Source organism: Hakea prostrata, chromosome 9, assembly GCF_041222555.1.
Source record: "Hakea prostrata isolate BN-2017 chromosome 9, UWA_Hpros_2, whole genome shotgun sequence".
NCBI classification, from domain to species: Eukaryota; Viridiplantae; Streptophyta; class Magnoliopsida; order Proteales; family Proteaceae; genus Hakea; species Hakea prostrata.
This window is the reverse complement of record NC_142608.1, coordinates 17354304-17381930: the sequence shown is the minus strand read 5'-3', so window position 1 is coordinate 17381930 and position 27627 is coordinate 17354304. Positions and strand designations below refer to the sequence as shown.

At 37.9% G+C, this 27627-nt stretch overlaps 1 protein-coding gene across 5 annotated transcripts in view; it reads left to right on the top strand.

Moving 5' to 3' along the window:
• The window catches only part of ALA2 (aminophospholipid ATPase 2), a 113746-nt gene extending 90953 nt beyond the window's left edge, over window positions 1–22793 (top strand). For 3 of the 5 annotated variants that reach the window (XM_089167715.1, XM_089167716.1, XM_089167714.1), the window contains exons 19-26: window positions 4300–4453; window positions 19531–19648; window positions 19889–20062; window positions 20208–20259; window positions 21283–21410; window positions 21518–21668; window positions 21774–22101; window positions 22191–22792. In XM_089167715.1, coding sequence (XP_089023841.1) covers window positions 4300–4453; window positions 19531–19648; window positions 19889–20062; window positions 20208–20259; window positions 21283–21410; window positions 21518–21668; window positions 21774–22101; window positions 22191–22234 — 1149 coding nt within the window. In that variant the 3' untranslated portion in view covers window positions 22235–22792. Of the gene's footprint in view, window positions 1–4299; window positions 4454–19530; window positions 19649–19888; window positions 20063–20207; window positions 20260–21282; window positions 21411–21517; window positions 21669–21773; window positions 22102–22190 lie in introns of all 5 variants that reach the window. The other 2 variants (XM_089167718.1, XM_089167717.1) reach the window with 2 other exon arrangements.
• Window positions 22794–27627: the final 4834 nt, after the last annotated feature.

Below are 27627 nucleotides of genomic sequence, written 5' to 3'. Positions count from 1 at the left end.
TTGTAGCAAATAAAAAAAAAAAAAAATTTAACAACACACAATCATAGATCATAGTTCTAGACTAAACATATATTAATTTAAAGGCAATACAAGATCATTTAAGGCATGAACAAAACAAAAATAATAAAAAATGGGAAGTTTGGAACCATTGGGTATGGCTCATGCTTCACATTCTATTGCAGTCGGAGTTTCCTTTGTAGCTATTGTGGCTTAAGAGGTGTTTGGAGGCAAAAGAGGAGCAAAAGAGGTTTGAAGGCAGAGTTGTGGAAATTAGGTGAAAATGGGATAAAATCATCAAAAACCAAGGAAAAACAAGTTGGAGTGTCGAAACTTGTAAAATGTTGGTGAAATCTGGGAAATTCTGATCGAACTTATGATTTTCGACGAAATCTTGAAGGTTCTGTTTCGATTTCCAAAAATGTAGTGATTTCGGTTGAGATTTCAACCGCTTCAATTGAAATTTATTCCATGGTACTGAGATCAGATACAAAAGAGGGATTGGTTCCTGGGGCCAACAGGAAAGCTGTTCTGTTTTCTGTTCTTCAAGATTTTGTTTCAGCACACACACCACTCCTTTTCTTTATGATCTTTGAATCAAGATTTAAGTTCTCACGTGATCTCTTCCTTGTAACCCTGTATAATTCTAGGGTTCCAACATAAGAAAGTAGACCTGGATTGGATTCGTAGCTTGACTCTTCAACCTGATCCTGGCTTCATATGAGGTTCAGTTGTGTGTTGATCCCGATAAGGAAGAAGAGAGATGCAGAGGGAAAAAAAGATGGATTAGGGTGGAATAAATCTTTGAATATGAATTAGAAACCTAATTAGAAGTATGCCTTTGCCTAAAATAAAGGCCGGGGGGTGGGGGGTTGCTGATGCAGATTCATCACCAAGATGGGTTTGTTTTACTAGGAATTAGTGCAGGGTTGGATTATTTACATGTTGGGCCTTTGGTCCAATGGTTTTCTGTATGTTAGACCACTTCTATGGGCCTAAACTATGGGTAGATGGGTAACATATGGGAACTATGTGTTTTTATCTCCTTACTGAGCTTCATTTTTCTTAAGATTGAATTGGTTTGCAAACCAGTTGTTGAATTGTGTAGGATATTCTCCTTTTGGCTTAGGGAATATTACCCAAGTGTTTCGTGTGAGAAGATCATGCCTTTGTTTTGAGTTCATTTCAGTTCTTATTCAGTTTACATTATCTAATAGGTTAAGGATTGGGTTAGGCCTTTCCTTTTTCATATAGGAGTCTAATTTTTTATTTTTTATATAGTTGTAATAGGGATTAGAGCACGAATTTGATTAATGAAACTGCTTTGCAAGCAGCAGCTGCTGCCTTTGTTCTCAACTGGAGATTGAGTCTTAAAGAGTGACCTTGCCTTGGTAGATTGGTAGGATTGATGTGTGTATCCAATCTACTTCTTGACAGTAGGAGCCTGGGAGGTTCGAATTGTGAAGTTAGTGCGTCTACCAATCAACTCTTTGATGGTGGGAAACTCAGAATGTTTAAATAAAGTTCCAATTCAACTTGTGAAGATCTTCCTCAATTTTTTTGTTGAAATTCAAGATCCAAATTTGAGTTTAAGATCAAGATTCTATCTTTATTCAAGTTTCTATTTACAAACAAGGCTTTTCTCCCCTGTTAGTATTTCATCCATCACCAGATCAATACCCCACCATCTCCAGCCAGGAGAAAGCAAATCAAGAAGTTATACATCCCAAAACAAAACAATCATCTCCCAGACCTCAAAACATCAAAATTGAAGTACTAACTCATCCTTGACAACTGTTGGCGTTGAACCCAAACTCCCAATTGCATCCCAGACTCAGTTATTGACTGGACCATGAAACTTCAATTCCAGCAATATTTCCCTATTTGTAAAACCCTAAACCTTCACTGGTGGCCTTCTCTGCAGTCATCTATCAGTAAACCATCATCCAACCCTAAACCTTATAACCTTAATTTAACCATAAAGGCAGCTTTGGACCTGCCCATTCATTAAAGATCCTGGAAGCGTTTGCTCCTTGAAAATCACCTGTCTATCAAGGACTACATCACATACCCATTGCAAAAGGCTCTTCCCTTTGCAGGTTCTAGGGAGGGTCGTAGGGTACGCAGTTTTAACCCCCCCCCCCCCCACATTGTTGAGAAGCTGTGTCTTAAGACTTGAATCCTTGACATATTCACAATGGGGCAAGTGGTAACAGGTTTACATGCAAGCTTCCCTTACGTTCTAATATATACGCCTATACAACCGTATTGCGCCCCACTTTCATTTATCCTCAAAACAATATTCCAACGTGTTTCTCCTCTGCTGGGCGGGGGTTTATATTTGCAGGTCATGGTTTGTTTTTCCTACCACTTTCATTTAACCTCAAAACAATATTCCAATGTGTTTCTCCTCTGCTGGGCGGGGGTTTATATTTGCAGGTCATGGTTTGTTTTTCCTACCATAGTTTATCATTATTATTCTGTAGGGCTTGAGAAATACAGGACATAGTAGGCTACTTAGTTGGAATGGCTTAGTTCGAATAGGCATCAAACTCTCTCAATGTATCGGATTATTGGCGCTCTGGTTTACAGTTCTATTTGGAAAAAATCGAAATGGGTTCTTGAATTTGTTCTTGTCTGACAACTGAAGATGACGGCATTCCTTAGCTGTTAGAACAAGCATCACTCATAATGATGATTGGTGAGATGAAACCTTTGTTAGACTTGAAGCAGGTGTTCTGCCAAATTCATTGTCAAGGGAACTAAATAGGTGACTATAAGAAGCTAGGAAAATCCTCAAGTAGGGGCTTAAGGAAGGCAGAAACTATCAGTTCCGTTTGGTGCAGTGATTGCATATAAGTGTCTTCATTATTGGCAACGGATTTGTAGCAGTAGCAAAGACGATAATCATCTGGTTAACAGAGAAATTTTGAGAAGAAAATCTTGCTCCATTTTTAGTGGATTTGTTGGAGTGGTATCTCTTAGATTCTGCAAATGCCGTTTCCATAGAGTTGGAAACTACTTCTTTAGAATGCAAATCTACCCGAGAAGAGGGAAGATCGATCACTACCGTTATATTGTGTAATTGGATGTTCATGAGCGATGGGTAACAACAGTAATGTGATGGGAGTAATGGGTTCGAGTGATTGATTGCACTCCATATTGGACTTCAGGAATTATGTTTGAGGAGGTAATCACATTTGTGACTCCTCATGTGATTTTGGTGGATATTATTGTTCTTGACTGTATGAGAGTAGATTGGGTTGGGTTGTATTCAATTTTCTTTTGACTATTGGGAAGGCCGATGCCTTTTGTAATTGGAGATTGAAGTCCTGACCTCACTGAGGCGAAGGTTGAGGCAAAGGAAATCTTGGCATGGGGAAAGCACATTCTATTGGGAAGAGCATTGAGCACATAAGAAACCCCGAGCAGTATTGTTCCATGGAATAGCCTTCGCATACTGTGAGGTGAACCATGTGTATTGTGTTTCAGTTCCTGATCTTATTTGTGGAAAATTAATCCCCATCTTACAGATATACCCAACCACATTTTAGAATGCAACAAAAACTGTGGAACAGATTCAACCCCCTCCTCAGTTTGATCCATTATCAACCATTCTCTTCAAGTTCCATGGGTTACATCATGGAACTTGACTTGGAAGGTGAAAGTAGTGTGCTTTTTTTGTGGTTTCAGTAAGAAAAATTTCACGTCCGCTGCAGATGGATAACATCCTGGGCAAAACAGTCTGAAGCTATACATGAAGGACAGAAAGTTATGGTACATTATATGACAGTTTTTTATTAACCAGTATGTTAAGTTTTGGTTTGAGATTATTCCTACTTCCTGAGACATTTTTATTGCTGGGGTGTTCCGTTGCCAAGCCCAAAACATCCCTTATCTAATTAGAGGAACAAGCATTCAAACTTATTGGGTTTGTTTGCAGAAAACTGATCTATTTTCTGCTATCTGACCAAATTGTAACGTCTTAGAAGTCCTGGTCCCCATTACAGAATTTTATTCTTTCTTTTTGGTCTTTAATATCTTTCCTCAGCCCATGGGTACAATATATAATTTTGGGGTTAAAAAGTCCATGCTGCCAGTTTGCAGATTCTCTCACGATTTTTCATTTGTTTTCTCTTTCCTGTTCTGGAAATGTGGACCCCATATGAATGATAACCCTTTCAGTTTACCCATAGAGGTGGTGTGCAGATTCTTCCCACACTACAGAGTGGGGAACTTTGTGGAAACGTTTATTACTAGTAAAAAAAACACTAATATCATGTATATTTCTGTTTTATGCAGCTTGTGAAACTGTTGAAGTCATGCGACTACAGAACATTGGCTATTGGTGATGGGGGAAATGATGTGAGGATGATACAACAAGCTGACATAGGGGTGGGCATTAGTGGGAGAGAAGGATTGCAGGCTGCAAGAGCTGCTGATTATAGCATTGGCAGTATGTCATACCAATTCTACCAGTACTTATATTTCTCATGATCTTATTTCATTCAAACATGTCTATACTGTGTTTGTTGTATGTATGAAGGTCTGGTAAAGACATGGAACCCTTCTTAAGGTCCTTTTCTAGTTCCAACCATAAAATCCATCTTACCATTTACTGACTTGGAAGGAACCTCTTCTACATTCGTTGCCAACTGGGAGGGGCCGGGGGGTGGAATCTTTTAAGACTAGTTTCCAATCTATGTTAGCTTCTTGCGAGCTCAGAAAGGAGTGAAAAGCTTCAACCAGAAGTAACACAAGTTGGCCTTTAAAAAAATAGAAATTATCACTGACTAGGTTCTTGATGAAGACTACTGCAAATTCTTGACAGTTTTGAGTTCCTTAATGATGGAAAGACGGGTAAGGGGTGGGCCTTAACGCAATGGTCAGTGGACCACAGTTGTAGCCTGAGGTTAAGGTATCTAAACAGCCTCTCAGCAAAAATTGCTAGGGCTAGGCTATGAAGGAAAGTTACCCCCTTGGACTCTGTGCGGAAGCTTTTGGCTCTGGGTTGGCCCTTTAATGCACTATGTTGATAAATGTCATGACTCATCTAAGAAAAGGTTCAATGCAAGACCAATGTATGCTGAAGGTTGGGTTTATCAGATCTTTCGGCCATTAAAACTTTTGAGTGAACATAATATTTCTATTTAAAAAATAAAAAAATAAAAAAGTAAAAAAGTAAAAAAGAGCAAGAAAACAAAATAAGGACCAGTGCAGATCTAAAGGAGGCATGTTAAAGTAGGTTGGTATCAATTGTTATTGTTTCTCAGCTGTAACACAGTAACAGCAGGTGCAGCTTTGATAACTAGAACCACAGGAAGAAGAGGAGGGAAGAATGAGAAAGGATGGAATGAAGAGAATGAAGCTCTCTCCCTTATGTAAGGCTTTACTAATAGTCAAAGATTCAAACCCCATGGTACCAGTTGGTCATGTACTGCTACATAGCAATACTATTAACACTCCACTTCAAGCTGGAGCATATAAATCACTCGCACCTAGCATGCAATGCCCAGTCTTGAAAGCAGGTCCAAACAGGAGCTTGGTAAAGATGTTACCAAGCTGCTCTGCAGTTGATGGAAAGCAGTAACAATGATGTAACCAAGTCCCTCCCCCTAGCTGAACCAGCCATTTGGGCCCTAGACCCATGCCAAATTGGCGCACCTAGTGGGCTAGTCAAAACCTACAAGGGGTATTATGGTCATTTTTTCACTTCTTTTGGTGATTATTTTAGTCCAGTGATTTTTTGTGAGTCCAGATCTAATTTTTTTTTTTTCCTTTAGAGTTAGTATTGAGATTTGAGAGTCCCAATTAGAGTTGGTGTCCCAATTGGAAACTATTTTTAATTAAGATCTCTCTTGGATAATTAGTTGTTATTTTTGCAAGTTGCTTTTTTTTATTTGTGGTTGTTATTTATTGAGTTGTAAAGGAGATCCTAGTTTATAAAGGATTCCCTGGATGAGTCTAAGATAGATAAGAGTCCAAGTCATTTCCTTCCAATTGTAAGTCTATGTAAACCCCACCCTACCTCATTGTAAGGCAGGTTTAATTGATGAATAAGATTTTCTCTTTAGAGGCAAATAAGGTTGTGGTCTTCTTGGGAGGGCCATGGCAGATTTAGAGGGCTTTATTCTTCAAATTCAGCAGAGTTCTTAAGTCCAGCAAACAATATTCCATCTACAGCAAACCCCACCCCCCACCCCCCCCCCCCCACACACACACTCACACTCTCAAGTAAGTATATCCTCTTCCCCTACCATACGCTACCCTGTGGGGAGCCATGGACCCCGTCCCCCACTCTTCTTCCTCCCAGACCCTCCCCACCCATGCAGCAACCCTAGAACCCTCCCCATCCTTCCTTAAACCTATGGTCCCCCTTTACCCCTTTCTTGGACCTTGCGGCAGTTCTGAATTTGCAGAATAGAAAAGAGAAAAAGAAGGAAGAAAAGAAGAGAAAAAAATCAAGAAAGAGTCCAAGAACCTTTCAAGATCCCAAGAAACCTGTCCAAGAATCAGTTCTTTAACGTAACTTTCTCTAAACCAACCTATAACATCCTTGAACCCTCCCATGTCCAACTGCAGGCTTTCCTTTCAACTCTAGGCTTTCTGGGCATCTCAAAACCAACCCATGTTGATTTGTTAAAACTCTTTAATTTATCCCATAGCTCCTTGACAAGCATGGTGGGAGATCTCACTCTCGAGCGAGATCTCGCCACTCAGAATACCGAGATCTCGACCGAGATGGCGAGATCTCGGTCGAGATATGCCAAAAAATTGGCGGTAGTCTCGGTGGCCCATCTCGGTGGGTTGTAGGGCTCTGGTTGGGCTGAAACTTGGTATTTAGCCTATTTAAGGCCTTTTGAACACATTGGTGGCCTTAGATTTGTGAGAAAATAACCCTAACTATGTCTCCTAAGTCGACCCTATGTGTAAAACCGAAATTTTGTGAAATGCAAGGTTAGAGTCTTAAAGAATAAAGATTATAGATATAGAGTTAGAGTCTTAGAGAGTCAGAGACAACATGTAATGTAATTATGTAAAGATATCAAGTAATTCAAGACTTCAAGTTAATGAGTTATCATTTATCAACTATCAACTGTATCAAGTATCAAATACAAATATACAAATACAATAACATTACACATCAAGTATTCAAGTGAATCAAGTCAACAAGTGATCAAAGTTCAAACTTCAAACTATCAAAGATTCAAAGTAATAAATTGTTAAATGTCTTCAAAATTTTACAACCGTAAGAATTAAGAAGATTACAACTTACAAAACTAAGACTCTAGTATCACTCAGCATTCCGCATCAATTGATTATGAACGGTGGCCACATATGACTCCCAAGTCAATTGATCACTGAAGTAAGTCACATATCGGTTTATATGATCATTATATGTCTGCATGTTGTTGAGTATTTGGGTACGGGTTTCTAAACCACTCATTTAACAACCCACCTTCACTCCCATATGAATACTCTCCAGGTGAAGGGTCTTGAGGAATAGTATGACCTCCATAAGAAGAATACCCACTGTAATCTGACCCGGTGTTGTGATCCCCGTATTGGTACCCCGATGATAGGCTCTGCTGTTGTGAATCACTCTGATCTAGGCTCATGCTTCCCATGTTCAATTCAAGATTATGCATGCTCGCATCATCATTCGGTTGCCCCCTTTCGCTTTGATCTCGCTTCTTCCTACTCCTACTATAAGTCCGAGAGATAGGGGAACCGTGGCTCACATGTGTCGGATGACTCGGACTGGTGGAGGTGAGTCAGGTGACTCCCTTTGTTGACACTGACTTCCACCAGAAACACGACCAGCCTGACTGCCTCCATGACTCGAACTCGATGTCTGATTTGGGCCACTTGGCCATCTAGGATCATCGGCATCATCATTTGAATCCCCACTACTAGTTGTCACCTCAGTTGTTTCAAGTCGACCAGGTGGCTCCACAAATGGTACAGCTGATCCTTCTGATGCCGCTACAGCAGCCTGACCCTCATCAGAAGATAGGTGCTCAGCCACAGCATCTGGGCCCATAGCAGCAACAATGGTAGGATCAGGGTGCCCTTCGGCCCATCCCAGGACTGGGCCACCTCTATCCCTAACCCACTGATATATGATATCATCTTCCTCATCTTTTGCGGGGGGCTCGTGGAATATATCAGTCAACTCAATTGGTTCACGATTGTCGTCATCTATATTATCTTGTATGTGCCCTACTCTCAATCTCATGTTGTAATGCACATACACTAAGTCCTCGAGCCTCTTACTCCCCAATCTGTTCCGTACCTTACTATGGATGAGCGAGAAGGTGCTCCAGTTCCTCTCGCAACCAGAGGATGAGCAAATCTGTGAGAGTACTTTAATTGCTATGTCCCTGAGATTTGGCGCACTAGTTCCATATAGAAACCACCAGTCAGCTGCATAACCAAAAATAAGAATGCATTAGGCAAGTAAATCTTTATATTTATACAACTTATCAGTTATCATTTATAGAGTTATAGTCTATAGACTACTAGACTTATAGACTTAATGACTTATAGAGTAGTGAACTATTTACCAGGATCAGTTTTTTTCCTAGTTGCAATTGCAGAAGGCTTTCCAAAACTCCCAGAGGCATCCCTGAACTCCCTGATCTGTACACCAATTCTTCAATTATTGTATTATGTATATGCTTAATGCACTAATGCAAGAATTTGAAGAAACAATTGAATAAGTTCTCACCTCTCCATTAATTGTCCCTTGCATGACGGGATTTGACACAAGCTTCTCCACCACCGTTTGCACCGCAGTCATCAACGTTACATCAAGCCCCAGATCATTTTTGTAATGGTACTTTGGGTTGAGGTAGTAAGCTTGCATTGTGGAAATAAAAAATTTGGTTAGTGACTTAGTGATTTGGTTGTTTACTTGTTTATAAATTATAAGTTATAAGTTATAACAAATAAAGAATGTAAATTAAAGTATACAACAAAAACTTAAAGACTTAAAAGTGACTCACCAGCCAAGTGCAAAGGATGCATCAAGTGCATCTCCCATCTATTATCGATGATCCTCTCGTAGGATTTGAAGGTGCTAGGGGCAGCAGCTCTAACCAACTCTTTCATTTGCTGGAGGACAGCATATATGTGGGGCATTGTGGGCTTCTTCTCCGAATCCACCATCCTTAAAACAAACACAATAGGCTCTATAATGCCCAATGTCCTATTCAGCTGCCTCCAAAAGGAATCATCAACAATGGTTTGTTGGGCTAGTACTGCATCAGGATGGCTAGATCCACGCCAACCAAACCACTCCTCACTTGCAAACATGTGCCGAAGACTCACCACTTTCTTCTGGAAGCTTTTCAGAGCTACATAGTTGGTGGCGAATAGTCAATCCAGGTCTAACTAGATCACCCTTACAGTGGTTCCTCATCATCTTCAGCACATAACCATGGTTATAAATAAAATTACTTACCCTTCTAGCCCTCTCAACCACAGTATTGATTGACTTTCTTTTCCCCAAGTCCTTCAACATAAGATCAATCGAATGAGCAGCACATGGTGTCCAAAAGAGGTGGATTCTGCTGCTCTTCTTCTTCATCAACATTTCACCAACTTTTTTGAAGTTAGCACCATTATCTGTGACAATTTGGACAACATTCTTTGGCCCTACCTCGAGGACCACCTCCCTAAGAAGCTAGTAAAGGTAGTCAGCATCTTTGATCTTATCTGAGGCATCCACTGACTTGAGGAAGGATGTCTTTCCATTGCAGCTCACCATGAAATTAATGATGGACTGTCTAGTAGGACCAGTCCATCCATCAGCCATCACAGTAACACCATATGTACTCCATTTTTCCTTTAATGAACCAATGTATTCATCCACCTCCTGCTTTACCTTGGGTAAATATTTATTCATTACTTCCCAAGCTGTTGGGCCTTTAACCCCTACACCTGCCCTAGCAACTGCATTGATCATCCCTTGATAGTATGGTGTTTTGGCTACATTGGGTGCAATGTTGTTATAGAGCATGAATTTGCTGATTGATAACCTAGTTTCCTCCTCCCTCCTGCCTTCTCTACCTCCAGCAAACATATAGGGAATGCTTCTTTGATAGATGTCTTGTTGGTTGAAGAGGGAGGGGTCTTGGTCAAATGTGGAATCATAATGTGTAGTCTTCCTCCTCCTCCTTTCAGTTCCCTGAAAACTATGTCTAGGTGGCATGGATGCCCCCGACCCCGAACCATCCTGCTCCCCTTGTTTGTTCATATTGCCTCACACTCTCAGCATGTAAGGACTGTCTGCTAGCTTCCATTGCAGCCTTCATCTGTCTCCATTCGGCTCGTGACTCAACACCCATAACCCTCCTCCTCTCTTCATCATTGCTTTACTCCTCATCAACATCAAGAGTAGGTCTAGATAGCACTGTATCCTCAAATTCCCTTTGCTTTTGTGCCATCTCTTCCTTTTTTTGTTTCCTCCCCTTAAAGTTGCTGCAATTGCTTTTTGCACTCCAAAAGGAACCCTGGGACACTTGGCAACATCTTTATAACCACCAGCCAAATGTTGCTTTAATCTGGTTGAACCACCAGAATTTAAAATCTTGAGGCAATACTTGCATCGGGATTTCTTCTTGTCAGCAGTCAGTGGATCCCCATGTTGCCAAGCAATGTCCCGAGTCGCACTACCAGTGCCGCCACTCCCTCTAGTTGCCATTTAAGATTCAAATGTACAGCACTGAAAGTCTGAAATACAATAATACATACATGAATCATGAATATTCCCAAATAATCATTAGAATAATTTTTAGATACATAAAAACATGTAAAAACAATTTATAAAACAACAAAACACACACTTTGTTCTAAGATAACATATATACACTGCTAAAAGCCTAAAACAAACATGTTAGTATTTTTAAAATAAACTACATAATAAGAGCATCATTTAAAAAAAAAAACAGATAAATTTTTAATAACATATTATTTTTTATAATTATTTTATGTAAAAATAACTTATAAAACAACAAAACACACACTTTGTTCTAAGATAACATATATACAATGCTCAATAAGACTTGTTTGTATTTTTAAAATAAACTACATAATATAAGCATCATTTAAAAAAAAAAAAAAAAAAAAAAAAAAAAAGATAAATTTTTAATAAAATATTATTTTTCATAATTATTTTATTTATTTATTAAATAAAAAAATAAAAATAAATACAGCAAGCATGATAATCAAAATATTAATACATGAGATTGTAGCCCTCTAAATGTAGTTTAACATAAATAATAATCACATTCATATCATAAGTATTTATTTATAATCTTTAATTTTAATTTTTTAGATAATATATTTTTTAAATACGAAAATTCAAAAAAAAAAATTAATAACAGAAAATTAAAAAAAATTTCCATGAAAGTGTAGATCAAAGCTTGAACATCAACATATATTTATATCACACTCATACAATCATTGTAGAACCTTGTATTTGAAAAAAATCAAATTTGGGGGAAAATCTTACATTTCTTGAAGATCCCTTGAAATAGGCTTGAATCACTACAAATATGCTTCAATTTGTTGTTGTAGTCTTGTAGATGAGTTGATGATGTTGCTATGTTGAATCCCCAACAAATTCCGGCCAAATTCCGGCCAAAAATGGAGTTTTCCGGCCAAATATGGGCTTTCAACGAGATAGAGGAGAGAGACAGGCTCGAGAGAGGCAAGATATGCCTCTCTTGAGCGAGACAGGGGCTTTAAAAAGCCCCTAAAGTGTTGAAAAAAGTCATGTTAGTGAGATCTCCCACCATGTTGACAAGACCCTAACACATCCCATATTTCTTGGTTAAACCCTAACTTTATTTCCTTCTCAATTTCTTCAAGGTTTTTGTTGACCCTAAAACCCATCCCATCCAGATTTGTTAAGAATCTCTTTTTCCCAAGTTTGCTTCTTTATTTGCTGGTTCACAAAGAGAGGATTTTAGGCTTAACCCTGATTTTAGTTAAATAATTACACATCCCCTAACCCTAAAATCGTTGTTACATCAAACGATCTCCTCTTGAGAATAGCATCTCTAACAAAGTGGCAATCAACATTGATGTGTTTAGTGTGTTCATGAAAGGCAAGATTACTAACGGTATAGATTGCAGCTTGGTTATCATAGAACATCTTCATGGGTTGGGTGATTGGTAGATCCAATTCATGAAGAAATGATTATACCCACAAGTTCTGTATGTGTTTCAGCTTTATCTCTATGTTCAGCTCTAGCGTTTGATTGGACAACAGTTGTCTGCTTCTTGCTCCGCCAATTGATGAGATTCCCACCTGCAAAAGTATCAATATTCAGTAGTAGATTGTTGATCACCATCTACTCTTGCCTAATCAACATAAAGAAAACCAGTAATATCAATATGGTGAGGAAGACAGTAAATGGGCCCCTTCCCTGGAGCTTCCTTAAGGTATCAAAAAAATGTGGCATCTAGCTTCCCATTGTACTTTATTGGGAGAATGCATAATCTGGCTTACAAGACCAACAACAAAAGATATGTCTTGTAAGATATATTAGCTTGCTTTCAAGTCGCTTGCACTGATGAGGATCATCAAAATCTTCAGTCAATGGAACCAAGTTTTTGATGAGGATCCATGGACGTTCCACAGGTTTAGCTGCAAGAAACTTCACTTAGTAAATCAACGATACAATTTGGGACAAGCTAATCCCTTTCTTGCTGCAAAGTACTTCAATTCCTAGAAAATACTGAAGAATAGATCCAAAATTTTCATTTGCTAGTGAATATAAGTTTTGACCTCAGCTGTACCAGTGGAGTCATTTTCATGTATGATAGTATCATCGACATGTACCACAAGAACCACCAACTTAGAAACTTGATGTCAAAACAAAGACAGAATGGTCAGAGTAGCATTGTGAAAAATCATATTGAGTAACAATGGAGCTAAGAAACCACACTCGTGGAGATTGTTATAGCCCTTAGATAGCTTTGTGAAGCATACAAGCCTTACTTGACACCTCCAGCTGAGCAACATACCCAATGGGTTGCTCCATATATGCTTATTCCTAAAAAACACCTTAAAAGTAAAGCATTCTTCATCTAACTGATAGAGGGGCCAATCAAGATTTGCATCCCAAGAGATAGTGATACAGATAGAATTGTGTGGCCGGAGGAGAGAGAGAGTCTCAAAATAATCGGCACCAAATGTCAGTGTATAGCCTTTAGCAACCAACCATGCTTTTAGGTGCTCAATTGATCCATTTGGAAGATAATAGTGTACACCGAGCGACAACAAAAACATCCTTACAAGAGGCAAATCTACAAGAGACCATGTTTTACGTGATGATAAAGCATCCATTTCGGTGTCCATAGCAACCTTCCACCCAGCATAAGAAAGGGCCTCATGATGGGATTTTGGAAGTGTAACAACAGATAAGGAAGACATAATAGAATGATGAAGGGAGGTAGATGGTTATCAAAAACAAATTTAGCAATGGGATTTACAATGGAAGACTGTAACGTACAAGAACAACTACCGTTCTGAAGTGTGAAAGTTAAGTGGATCTGTGGGAGCAAAGGGCTAAGAAGGGACTAGGGAGAGTCGGAGGAGGAAGTATAGGAACTGGTGGCATTGGAAGATTCTGCCATTGTTGCCGGCCAAGACTCCTTTTCTGCAGTGGGAATGACTGGAAGTACAGTAGTAGGGGAGCCATCAGAGACAACCATAGTCAAATAGTAAAAGGGAATATCCTCAATGAAGGTTACATTAGCATTCACAAAATTACGACTCAAAATAGGATCATTACAATGCCAACCTTTTTGAGTTCTAGAATACCCAACAAAAATATGTTTGGTGGCATAGAGGGATAGCTTGTCTAAACTGGATTGAAAGTATTAATGAAACAAATACACCCAATATGAGGTGGAAGAGTGAATAGAGAGGATTTAGAGCATAAAATGGAAAATCAAATTTTATTACTCAACACAGAAGAAGTTGTGTGATTAATCACAAAACAAGCTGTAAGAATAGCATCACACAAGAAATTCTTCGGAAGCTGCATGTGGAACATAATAGAGTGAAGAACATCAAAAAGATGTCTATTCTCACATTGAGCCACCCTATTCTGTGTGCATAAGAACAGCTTGTTTGCTCTAGCATGCCTTTGGATGAACAAAAATAGATATCTCCTTCTGCACATACTTAAGGGCATGATCAGAATGAAAACTTGTAATAGAAGCATCAAACGGAGTCTTTATTTCATTATAAAAACTATGAAAAACAAATACAAACTGTGGCCAAATCTTTAACTGAAATTGGTCATTAATAAGACTCACAAAGCAACAAAAATCTAACCTCTTGTTGACTCAAAAAGGACCTCAAATACCAGAATGTACTAAATAAAATAAAGATGAACTACGAAGTGTGATACTACTAGGAAATGACACTCTATGATGCTTTCCCAATTCACATGCTTCATATTGCAGGGAAGAGATAGATTGATTGCTAGGAACCAAAAGTTGAAGTTTGGACAGGGAGTGATACCCAAGACAAAAGTGCTATTGATGTGGAGAGATATTTGTAGAGGCAGCAGTTAAAAGGCCCAATGCCGTTTAGGTTGTACAAACCAGCCTGTTCAAGCCGTCCACCAATGCTCCTCATTGTCTACAGATCTTGAAAGACAATAAATTGGGGAAAAAAAGTGATAAAGCAATTATGATTCTTAGTAAGTTGGCTAACAGAATAACGAACAACAAGTTCAAAGGCATTTTAGGTATGAAGCGGGCAAAAGATAGATGAATAGAGGCAGAGGGAAACACCGCTCCATGACATAGTACCTTAGAGAAGATCCATCAGCCAAAATAATAGGCGAGACATTATTGGATCAATCAAAGAAGAAAATAACTTGGACTTATTAGTCATATGGTGGGAAGCACTTGAATCAAGAATCCACCATGGAAGGGATGTAGATTTAATAAAGGCAGGATTACCTGTTAAGTGTTGAAGTGGCCGTAGAAGTGCCAAATTAGCTTCAACCTGCTATAAACGCTTAAGAAGCACGCCATATTCATCACGTGAAACAGTGGATATAGTAGACGAGCCTCCAGATGCAAAGTCGGTAGAATCGCCGATAGGTATATTGTCATTAGCATTCTCAGTAAATCTAGCATTGCCTATAACTCATGAGCCCAGTCAAGTTTGCTATGCTTCACCCAGCATGTGTCAATGGTGTGATTGGGCTTCCCACAAAAATTGCAATGGTGAGGGAATTTATCGAGTTGTTGTCCACCATGCCCAATATTATTACGACCGCAACCACGGGTTTGTCCGTGACCTCTGGTTGAGGGTTTTCTATGATCAACCCCAAAAGTGGAGTTCTCATCAGGAGTAGTAGAAGACTTGGAGAGGTTAGGAATCAGCCTATTCAAACAAGATAAGACTTCATTCAGGGAAGGCACCTTCTCTCCAGTAATTAATTGACCCTTGATTGTCTGACTATTAGGGTGAAGACCAACCAAAACCTTGGAAACATAGAATTCAGCCCATTGCACATTCAGTTCCTCAAAGTCAGTAGTGATGAGTTGATACACCTATAGTTCCTCAAGATATCTGTTATAGGTACTGAAATAATTGTTAAGGAATTTATCTCCTTGTGAAAATTGAAAAGCTTGGAGTAGCGCTCATGAAAGTCTTCCCACACTCCTTTAGGCAAAGTATGGAACATCACATTTACAGCAATAGAGGGCCCAGCATTATTCCACAACCATATCTTAACAGAAGAATTTTCTCTCCTCCATTTTTCATGTTCTCAGCTTGGGAGTAGCGCTCATGAAAGTTTTCCCACACTCCTTTAGGGAAAGTATGGAACATCACATTTACAGCAATACTGCAATAGAGGGCCCAACATTATTCCACAACCATATCTTAACAGAAGAATTTTCTCTCCTCCACTCTTAATGTGCAATAACAGAAGCAGGGTCATTAAGGTTTTGGTGGGTCCTCCTTGATATATTCTAGTTTTCCCTTATATACAAGCCTCAATAGTTTGGGCCTGTAACAAAAATTTAGAAACACCATGCAATTTGACAGCCTGAACTTGTGAAGTATCAGCAGTAGATTCTGATTCAACCATGGAAGAATATAACTCACAACAACTGTACCACCAGTATATATGGAAGAATATAACTCACAGCAACTGTACCACCAGTATATCTCAGAGGCGGAAGATTCAGAAATAGCAATATAACTTGAAATAGAAACTATACCAGCAGTGTAACTCAAGAGAAACAGAGGCAGCACTAGTACAGACAATATATCTTAAAAAACAGGTCTAGCAGGGACGCAGTAGTAATACAACCTGTCTTATATCATATCCATGGAACAACCTTTTGCCTAATTTCGGCCGTCGTTCGTTTCGGTGAAAGGCATACCGAAACATGAGCCGAATTTTGAAAATACAGAATTTCGGCGATATTTCACAATATATTGCCGAATCGACCGATATATCACCAAAATATCAATATTTTGTCGATTTCTCGCGATTTTTAGGCGATTTCTCTCGCGATTCTACAGCGGAATCTTCAGGGTTAATGGACAATAATGATTCAAGACTCAAAAGGCAATGTGCCAAATGTGATTAGGTCTACATAGAATAATTTCTGGAAATAATTCAAATTAGGAAGACATTTTATAGCAAAATCTTCAAGATTAATGAGCAATCTTACCAATTATATTCCAGTGATTTAGGCCTCAAAAGTCAACGTGCCAAATGTGGTTAGGGAAGAGTATATACATGAAAGAATTTATGGAAACAATTTAAATTATGACGGGTTTCTATAATGGAATCTTCAAGGTCAATGGTTAATCTTTCTAATTATGTCCGAATGATTTAGGCCTCAGAAGGTAACATGTTAAATGTGGCTAGGAATGAGAATTTAAATGGAAGAATTTATAGGAAATAATTCAAATTTACCAAATATTAGCATCAAATTAGGGTAGACATCAAATTTGGGCCCAAAATGACAAAAAATACCCTCTGAAATGGGGAGTCAAAATCTACAGAAATTTGGGCCAAATCTTGCCGAAATTTCAGCAAGATTTCACCAGTTCACCTGGTTCGCCAGGTAGTGAACCAGCAAACCATGGTGAACTTTCGTTCCTTGATCATATCAGTGAAGCGAAGAGGGACATCAGTCGGAGAACCAAAACCCCAAACTAAGAGGAGGATCTGAGGAAGATTTGCAGATTATTGAAAAAAAAAAATTAAAAATTATATATATATAGCAGGACAGCCTCCAGCATTGTAGGTGTATCCGAGAAAGAGAATCAGGTCATGAGAAAAACTTCACCTTGGGATAGAGTGGTCCTTGTAAACAGAAGAATAAAATCCAATTTGCATTTCATTGGGTGGCTGAATCATGCACCAATCAGTCATCAAGGAAACCAGAAAAGGTTCCTTCAGCTTAGGAAAACTCCATCACAGGTACAAGTATATACCAATCAATCTTAAAAAGGATTTAAACCTTTATATCATAATGGTCTGATCAGTAAACAGCAATCAAGTAGCAGTACAAGAAAAGGAACAAGTGAGGAAGGACTCTCAAAATCACAAAGCCAAAGTCTTCACCAGCACCAGTTTTAAACTCTTGATACCATGTAACAGTGGCTGCAGCTTAGAGAACCAGAACCACAGGAATAAGAGATGGAAAGAATGAGGAAGTAGGAACAAATGAAGAGAAGGAGAGAGAGGTTTCAAATGAAACTCACTCCCTCAGGTAAGGCTTTATTAATAGTCAGAGATTCTATCCCAGCCTAGGATTAATTTCTACTCTGGGTTACGCCCAAAATAGAAACTAGATATTATATCATAAAATAGAAACTTACTCTTGTGATCGACTTGCTTGTCATCCGAGCAAGAAGAAGAGGGGTTGAATAGTCAGGCTAGGAAAAAGTGGTAAAGTATCGCCGAAATTTGGCAATATTTTGCCGTTTCGACGCCTAGTGGAAAAAAAAGGTGTGGGTCCCGTAACTCCTCCCAAATCAAAAGTTAAGGTCATTTGAAGATTTACCGTAAAACCGGATATGTGCCCATCAAGAACCCATTTAGGTGATGTTTTAGGCCAAATTAGCACTCCTAGTGTGTTAATTGGCATCAAATTAGGCTACACATCAATTTCAGTAAAATGACCTAAAATACCCCCCGAAATTGGGGGTTGAAATCCTACCAAAACTGGATAAACGGCGAAATTTCATCTGATAACTATGTATACATGACACAAGAATACCCCCACGGTACCCTTGGTCATGTACCTCTACATACCAACAATATTAGCATTAGCATCAGCCATGCTTAAAAATAAGGATTCCTTACATATTTCAAACATCATAGTTGTCAGGGTGACTAGGAAACTGAATGCTTTGGAGGGATTCCTAGAAGATAAGGCCTTCCACTTTTTTTTTTTTTTTTGGTAAGAAAGGATAAAGCCTTCCACTTAAGCATCACCTTGATGCCTTAGGTGCAGTATGTGACTAGTCAGAAATATCAAAGCCATATAACGCAATATTGATATTATGATGTTGGTAATGACTTAACATGGGAAAACCATCATATAATAAGAAAATCATAGGATATAATTTAGGCGTATTCATTAAAATAAAAACAATTAAGATAAACCAATCAAATTTGTGAAGTGCCAACAGGTGGCTGTCGCCTTAGACTGAAGAAAGAGCCCAGATCGCCTAGGAGACACCTTGACAACTATGTTTAAGATATGTTATTTTCTTACATAAATATCTATTTACTTCATAAGTTATCCAGCTTTTCCATTTTTGCTGTGATGATGTCTTGTGAGATCTACTAGCTGATACTCCAATGCATTCAATATTTTATTGCATCTGCATGAATAATGCCAAAGGTGAGACTAATGCAGTAGCATTCATACTAAAAAGAATGTCTTGGGAGCTGTGTGCAAGTTGAACACTCCAATTAAGCACTAGATAACGATGTAAGACTAAAATAGTGTAAAACAATTTAACTCTGCATAATGAATGTGGCTGAAATTAGGATGCTGAGACAGATAAGTTGCAAAAATTATAAACAGGTTGTAAATGAATTTTTTTGTTAGAACCTTTGCTTAGCATCTAGATTTGATGCTGGCCACTGGCCGTGATAAGGTAAAGATGACAGAATGTTGCTATCTTGCTGCATGGAGACAAATGATTTTACATGTAAGAGTGATATGGTTTAGAGACAAGCTGGAGGACAGATGGATTTGAGCCAAGCTGGTAAGTAAAGAGCCAAGCCTTGATTAAATGGAAAGATGGTGCTAGATAGAAAGGGCAGAGCATGATATATATGGCTGAGTTCAACTATAATGCACTAATGCAGTGTTTCCCCCCCCCCCCCCCCCCATGCAGTATCTCTCCGTTTTTTGTTGTTTATTTAAATCTCAGTTCATAGCACCCCATGGATATTTTTTGGTGGCCACAAGTTAAAGTACTTAGTTTGCCTGGCATCCTTCATCATCTTGCAGAGTTCAGGTTTCTTAAAAGGTTGATACTTGTCCATGGGCGTTACTCGTACAACCGGACAGCATTTCTTTCGCAGTATTCTTTCTACAAATCTCTAGTGATTTGTTTTATCCAGATCTTGTGAGTTTCTATGACTCTCTCGTTTCCTGTTTTGCTTCCCTTTCTAATGGTGTGTTTGGTTATGCTTCTGGAAGCAACTTTTTATCTTTATACAGTAACATGGTTGGGGATGTGAATAAACATGGAAGCCATAAATTTGATTCCAGAAGCTTATCCAAGTTGTCATATCCTGATAACTGCTCCTGTTGACTTCACGCTTGCTTCAAAGTTGTTCTTGAACTAACACTAGCACAATGCCAGTTTCTCTTTTATCTCAGGTGTCTCTGGAACTAGCCTCTTCAATTCTGTCAGTCTGATGGCTTATAATGTTTTCTACACTAGTGTACCAGTACTAGTCAGTGTCCTTGACAAAGATCTTAGTGAAAGAACAGTCATGCAACACCCACAAATTCTGTTTTATTGCCAAGCAGGGAGGTTGGTACTTTTTCTATTTATGTTAAATTTTAGACCAAATTTTATAAATATCCATCCTCCTTTTGGACTATGGAGCTAAACTTTTTCTGCCTTAAGTCCGTAGGTTTGCTCCCAATCATGGACTAAGATTTAATCTTTGAACCAGGATTTTGAATCCGAGCACATTTGCTGGATGGTTTGGGAGGTCTCTTTTTCATGTGAGTGCAAATGTTTTGCAATTTTATTTTCCATGCTTGCCGTTGTTACTTCCTTCATACCTGCCGTCATTGAACTCTTGCATGAGTTTCGAAATTACAACACACAATGTTTTGAAAGTCTTGGCTACCTTAAATTGTTCTAAAGCATGGATTTCATGACCAAGTCCCTGTTGATTGCTTTCGCTGGTGTTCAAGATTACTGGAGCCTTTTAAACTGTGATGAAGCATGGGAATGGAGCTTTCGAAAAAGTAGCTCAGGCTATAAATACATTTACAACTACTTGGTCATCAGGCCCCTCTTTTATCAATTAGTTTGGTCATGCAACAGCCAAATGTATTCGAGAAAAGTTCTGGCTACTGCCTTTTATCATTTATTCTGGATGTTGCAAGCAAAGTAATTCAAGAATATCTTTGAGACTCTGGCTTTACTCCAGTAATACCAGTTCCTCAAACATAAATTTGATTGAAAATTAGGTAGATGCATAACATGATTATGTATTTCTCTAGTTCTTGTATAGAAGGTTTTCTGATATTGCAAACCTGTGTAATGATAATTCAGACCCATTTGATAACTCTTAAGTATTTTTGCTTTGAAAAACACCAAAAACAGTTTTGGTTGCTTCTGGAAGCAAAAAAGATTTTCTTAGGCATTTGATAAAACTTGCTTCAGGAAGCAAAAACATTATCAACAGGATTTTAGCAGAGAATGTTTAAAATGTCAAATTCCAGGAATTCCCCTCTACACATTTTTACTTAAAACTAATTTGCGCTCAACTTTTGCTTTGAGAAACAAATGCAAGAACAAATAGTTGTTGCGTCAAAATGTTTCTTGAACCAGAAATTTTGCTAAGTTTCAGTTTATGTCTCAACAGTCACCTAAAACAAAACAGTTTCATTTTTTGTTTCTTGAAGCAAGAGACACCAAGAAATTGTTTTTTGGTGGGTTGTCAAACGGTTCTTTAATTTTCCATGTAGAGTTTCTTCTGTTATTGTTAATCTGGGTACTGAGAATTTTCTTTGCAGGCACTTGTTGTGTTTTTAATTACTATTCATGCTTATGCCGATGAGAAAAGTGAGATGGAAGAGCTGTCAATGGTCGCACTCTCTGGATGTATCTGGCTGCAAGCTTTTGTTGTGACACTAGAGACCAAGTAAATTAACAATTATGATTAACAAAACCAGATGCCCAAATGTCCTCATGTCTTCCATGTACTTATTCAACATCAGATTCACAATTGAATTTTTTTCAAACTTGCAGTTCCTTTACAGTACTGCAGCATCTTGCAATTTGGGGAAATCTTGTGGTCTTCTATGTTATAAACATGGTAGTCAGTTGCCTGCCATCAGCAGGGATGTACACTATTATGTACCGAATATGCGGACAACCATCTTACTGGATAACGATGTTTGTAAGTTCATTTCGTCATTGCTTCCCTTTTAGGTGGTTAGAGCTGTTCATGATCACAAAACTCTATGTACTAACAATTGCCTTTTTTGACTTCTTAAATTTTCAGTTAACAGTTGCAGTTGGTATGGGCCCTGTGCTGGCTCTAAAATACTTCCGTTATACATACAGATCAAGTGCAATCAATATTCTTCAGCAAGCAGAACGTATGGGTGGACCTGCTTTGTCTCTGGGAAATATGGAGCTACAGTCTAGGTCTCTAAACAAAGATGTGGAACCATTATCTATTACTCTACCCAAAAGTCGGAGTCCTGTGTATGAACCGTTACTTTCCGATTCACCAACCGCTACCAGAAGATCTATAGGATCATCAGCAACTCCATTTGAATTTTTCCAGTCATCTCCATCCAGATTATCTTCAGGTTATGCGAGAAATTGTAAGAACAAATGAGTTCATCTTCAGCTATTATACCTCCTGTACCGTCACTACAGTTGAGCTTATATGTCTATTTATGGGTTATAAAAGCCCTTTCAGTTTTGCAGCGGAAATCTAATCAAGACAAGCATTGAAGGCATGGGCGACCAATTTTTACTCTGGTTATTGCATTAAAGCAAGCAATCCAAATCAAATACAGCAAGTTTCTACGCAACTGCAACAAGCAATGATCAAGACGCTGGTGGATTTTTGTGAAGCAGGTGCTCGATGTTGTCCCTTAGCTACAGATTTGTTGAGAGGCCTGAGCTTGTTCATGAGCAGTGATGTACCACAGTATAAAGCACGATGGGGTTGTGTATAAACTATTAACCTTTGTATCCCTATCTGATAAGAGATGATCAATTACTCTAATTATTCTACTAAATTATCTAATCATAAAGCAAGCTTTTTTATACCATTTTCTAATTAAAAAAAATAATAACCTTCTATGTTAAAAGTTAAAACCCTATATCTTTCTAACGTTCGAATCAAACTACAATTCTCGTCCATCCAAAAAAAATCATGTGTTTTCAGACCCTTATTATCTTTTCTAATATTTTAACAAATTCTTCAGCAATGTTATGGATGATGGTCTATTTTATCTTTGGGATAATTATTGATGTTCCCTTGTATTTTTATTTTATTATTATTTTATCTCTTGTACTTTTTAAATTTATTAATTCAACTTTTAACTTTGTCTACAATTACTATTGTCTCTTATTGTTATAGTTTACTGATGATGTGGTATTTATATATTTTCACAAAAATAACTTTGGAGTTATCTCTGTACTTATTTACCATTTTATCGAGTTATAACACTAATGTTAATTAATTATGGGAAAAATTAACTTTAAATTCATTTTCATTTCTTTAATATAGTAAAGATGTGATTTTTCTTCTCTAAAAAAAACAATCAAATAAAGGAAAGATGTGATTGAATAAAATTCAAAATAAAAACAAAGATGAGGAAGATCAAATTTCTTTCCAAGTTGAAAATTGAAACTCATCTAATGTATGCTTATCAAAATTTCCTATTAGTTAACACTTTATATGTTTAGAGCAAATTGCACTAGCACCCCAAAATGGAGGCATTAAAGCACTGGCACCCCACTTTATGTTTAAAAAACACAGAGATCCCAAAATTGAATTTTCATTAGATATATTTGTCCAATTTGTCACTGAAAACCTTTAAAACATTGTTTAGTATGGGGATGTTTTTTAAAATAAACAATGTCTGAAAGGTTTTCAGTGACAAATATATCCAATGAAAATCTAATTTTTGGGTCTCTGTTTTTTAAACATAAAATGGGGTGTCAGTACTATAAGGCCTCCATTTTGGGGTGACAGTGCAATTTGCTCTATATGTTAATTTTCTTGTAAAACTTCCATCATTATGATTGTGGAAAATTTAAGTCGAGCTTTGAGAGTTTTAACAATCATAAGCGTATGGTCCCACCAATCTTCAATTAAATTCTCAGAAGAAAACAAAGATAAAAATAATTTCAGAACAACGTTTTTGTTGAAGATGAACTTTACCTGAAAATTCATGAGATATTTTATTTTTTAGTGCAACAATAAGACCCTCGTTAACAAGTATTACGCTACAACATAGATCTTTGTTCTTTTGTGTAAATTACAATATACACACATGGAGATTCATTTCTTTTCTTCTAGATCACTATTCATGCTGTTTGAACTTAAATTTATACTGCGAAACAATTCATATTCACCACAATGCACATTTTGATGGAGGTAAGGATGAAGAAGTAAGATTTCAAGAGGTAATTCGTTTACAAACTTGCTTGATCTAAGTCTTCATCACATTTTATATCCAGACAATTGGTATTCTTTCAAATCCAAAATTGATTCTAAAATATAGGGATGTCAACGGTGCGGTTTCGGGTTAAGCTAAATGGTTTCATGCTCAAAAACACCCAGCCCATAAAATTAGCAAAATAACAATTTCGGGCCATTTTCGGTTTGGGCCAACTAATGGTTAGGGATAATGGTCTATACTCGAGTTAACTAACGGTTTGGGCTAACAATTTATGGTATGCAAGAAAATAACAAAAATAAATAGTTGAGCATCTTGCAACAAGAGCCAAAATTCTATGGAAAGCAAAATTATTATTGATCAATTTTCATTAAAAAAATGAAAAGTCATACTATATTGTAGAAATCCCCCACATCTTATAGAAATCAAGAACTTATATAGTAAGTAACATAACATAGAAACTGCAAGTTCATTCTTCAAGCTCCACCGGATAGTCCTCCTGAAACAAATCTTCAAACAAAAAACCCGTTTTAATTCCAACTTGTGCTATGGCCTATGATTGATTGTCTTCAAATTGGGTTCTTGTTTTGTGAGAATATTGAATTTTTTTCCCTTCTATGAAATCCGTCTCTTTTTTTGGGTTGGTATTTAGTTTGATACACAAAAGAAATACCCCTGGATTTGGTAAATATTTACTTAATTTAAACAAACTTGGTACATTCAATTGGGCATTCATACTTAATCCTTCTAATTGTCCATTACAAGTAGTAGAATGACTATTTGATCTTTGAATTCATGCTCAATTTTTCTAATAGTCTATACCAACTACCTAGTGGTAATATAATGATTCAAATGATATTTGTATTACTATAAAATGGATTATAAAGAGTTGCGGTTTGGGTTTGGGCTAGTGTGGGCTCTGCCACCCTCAGCCCAAACACAACCCATTAAGGCTTGGTTCGGGCTATAATGGACCGGAGCAGTTCGGTTTCAACGGTTCAGACTGCAAATTGACACGCCTACTAAAATATAAGATTGTAAGGATATGATTGGCATTTAATATGGTTTCTATAAATAAGGGTAATGCCATCTTTTTTACTTTTAAATTTTAATAAAGGGTAAAATAGACATTACATGTTCAACATTAACAACCACTTAACACCGTTAGAAGTGAGGGAGCAATAGTAATTTCATAAAGAACAAGGCTTTATTAGTAAATAAAACCCCTTTATCTTTTCATCTTCACCGAAAAAATTATATTTATATGTTAAAATATGAAACCTCTGTATCCGAACATGTTCAAGTATGAAACCTCTCTATCCATACAAATCAAATGACATAAACTCATCCATCTAAAAAGATAAAATTATGTATTGTTGCTCTAGAAACCTAATCTACGCATCCCTTGTAGATTGAGACTTGTAAAACAACATACCCAACCAATGTTGAAGATAATAATAGTTGAAGAGAGCAAGAGAGAAGAAGAAGAGAGAGAGAGAGAGAGAGAGAGAGAGAGAGAGATTGAGGAAAGAGAGAGTCTAAGTGTGCGTATGAAAGAGCACAGAAAATAATAATCACATTAATTTATAATGAATTAGTTCATAGCTTTATATATAAACAGAGTCCTTATTCATAGTGTTCTTGGAGTCCTTCTCTGTATAGTTCTAGGAGTCTTGTGGTTGTGGTGCTAGGACTCTAGTGTTTTAGATTACATAAAATATTGATTAGGAGTTTGTACCAATCAATATCTCCTTTGGGTTGCCTAGTGTTTTTGTGAGTACCAATTGTAGAGTTCTTCTTGTATGTAATAACTGGTGTTTGATCAGCTGTGGGACTTCTAACATCAGTAGAACTCTTGGAAGTTTGATCAGCTATGGAACTTCTAACAGCAGTGGAACTCTTGGAAGCAATCCTAGCCGCATATGCTTGAGATGAAGTGGCGGCTAGGATGTTGGTTGATTTTCCAGATATATCCTTAATACGCCCCCCCCCCCCCCAAACTCAAGGGAGGTGAAGTGACCTTGAGGTTGGCCAGTAAGGTGCTGAAACTGGAGTAGCTAGCGGCTTGGTGAAAATATCAGCTAGTTGATCCTTAATAGATAGGAAACGAACATGAGGATCTCCTTTGGCAACCTTATCACCAACAAAGTGGAAGTCAATCTCCACATGTTTGGTACGAGCATGAAAAACAGGATTTGCAGCGAGATAGGTGGCACCAATATTATCACACCAGAGTACAAGAGCAGCACTTAGGAATATATGAAGCTCGTGAAGTAGAGATTGTAGCCAAGTGAGCTCAGCTGCGGCATTAGCAAGAGCTTGATATTCAGACTCCATACTGGAGCGAGCAACAGTGGATTGTTTTCAAGAACTCCAAGAAACAATGTTGGGCCCCAGGAAGACAGCATAACCATTGGTAGACTTACAATCATTAGGGCATCCAGCCCAATCAGCATCAGAAAAGGCGGTTAAAGTCATATTAGAGGATTTGTGGATGACTATTCCACAAGAGAGTGTACCCTTTAAGTACCGCAGAATCCTTTTGACAGCATACCAATGATCAAGAGTTGGACTTTGCATAAATTGACAGACCTTGTTGACTGCAAACTGTATGTCAGGACGAATCATAGTAGCATACTATAGGGGCCCCCACAATACTTCTGTATAATGTAGGATCATCCATTAGCTCCCCCAAAAATTTACTCAACTGGGTAAAGGGAGACAAAGGATTGGTAACAGGCTTGCAATCACTCATGTTAGCCCTGCGAAGAAAGTTAGTAATATATTGCTGTTGAAAAAGGTGAAGACCATTAGGGAATAAAGAAACAGACATTCCAAGAAAGTAATGGAGGGGACCAAGATCTTTGATGGCAAAGACAGAGGCAATCATAAATTTTGATAGTAACGTTTCAGAACTGCCAATAACAATGATGTCATCCACATAAATTAAGATAAAAAATTGTTCCAGAAATACCATGATAAATGAAAAGAGAAGTGTCAGTTTTAGATCCAACAAAGCCAAATTCCAGTAGGAAGGAACTAAGACGATCAAACCAAGCACGAGGGGCCTATTTGAGACCATAGAGAGATCTGTGAAGGCAACAAACATAATCAGGATGAAGAGGGTCAGCAAACCCTGGTCGTTGTTTCATATAGACTATTTCATTTAGAAAGCCATGGAGAAATGCAATTTGGATGTCAAGTTGGCGAATAGGCCAAGAGTGGGTAACAGCTAGAGATAGAACCAGGCGAATAGTAGTGGGTTTGACAATGGGGCCAAAGGTTTCATTGTAGTCAAGACCCTCTTGTTGATTGAACCCTTTTGCCACTAAGCGGGCTTTTTATCTTTCAATAGAACCATCAGCCTGCCTTTTAATTCGAAACACCCACTTGCAACTTATAACATTTGTCTAAGGAGGAGGAGGGACAAGAGACCAAGTGTCATTCTTTATTAAGGCATTAAATTCATCATCCATAGCCGTTCGCTTTGTGAGGGTACTTGTTGGCAATAGTGAAAGAGGTAGGCTTAAGTTGGGTATCATCAGAGATGGATGTAAGTAGGGCTTTGGGTGGATGGTGGGCTTTGGAGCGAATTACCATGGGATGAGTGTTAAGAGAAGTGGTAGGAGGAATTAAGTAGATGGATGGTGAGGATCATAAGGGAGATCAGTAACAAGATCTAAAGAAGGAGAAGAGGATAAGGATGAGGTGGAG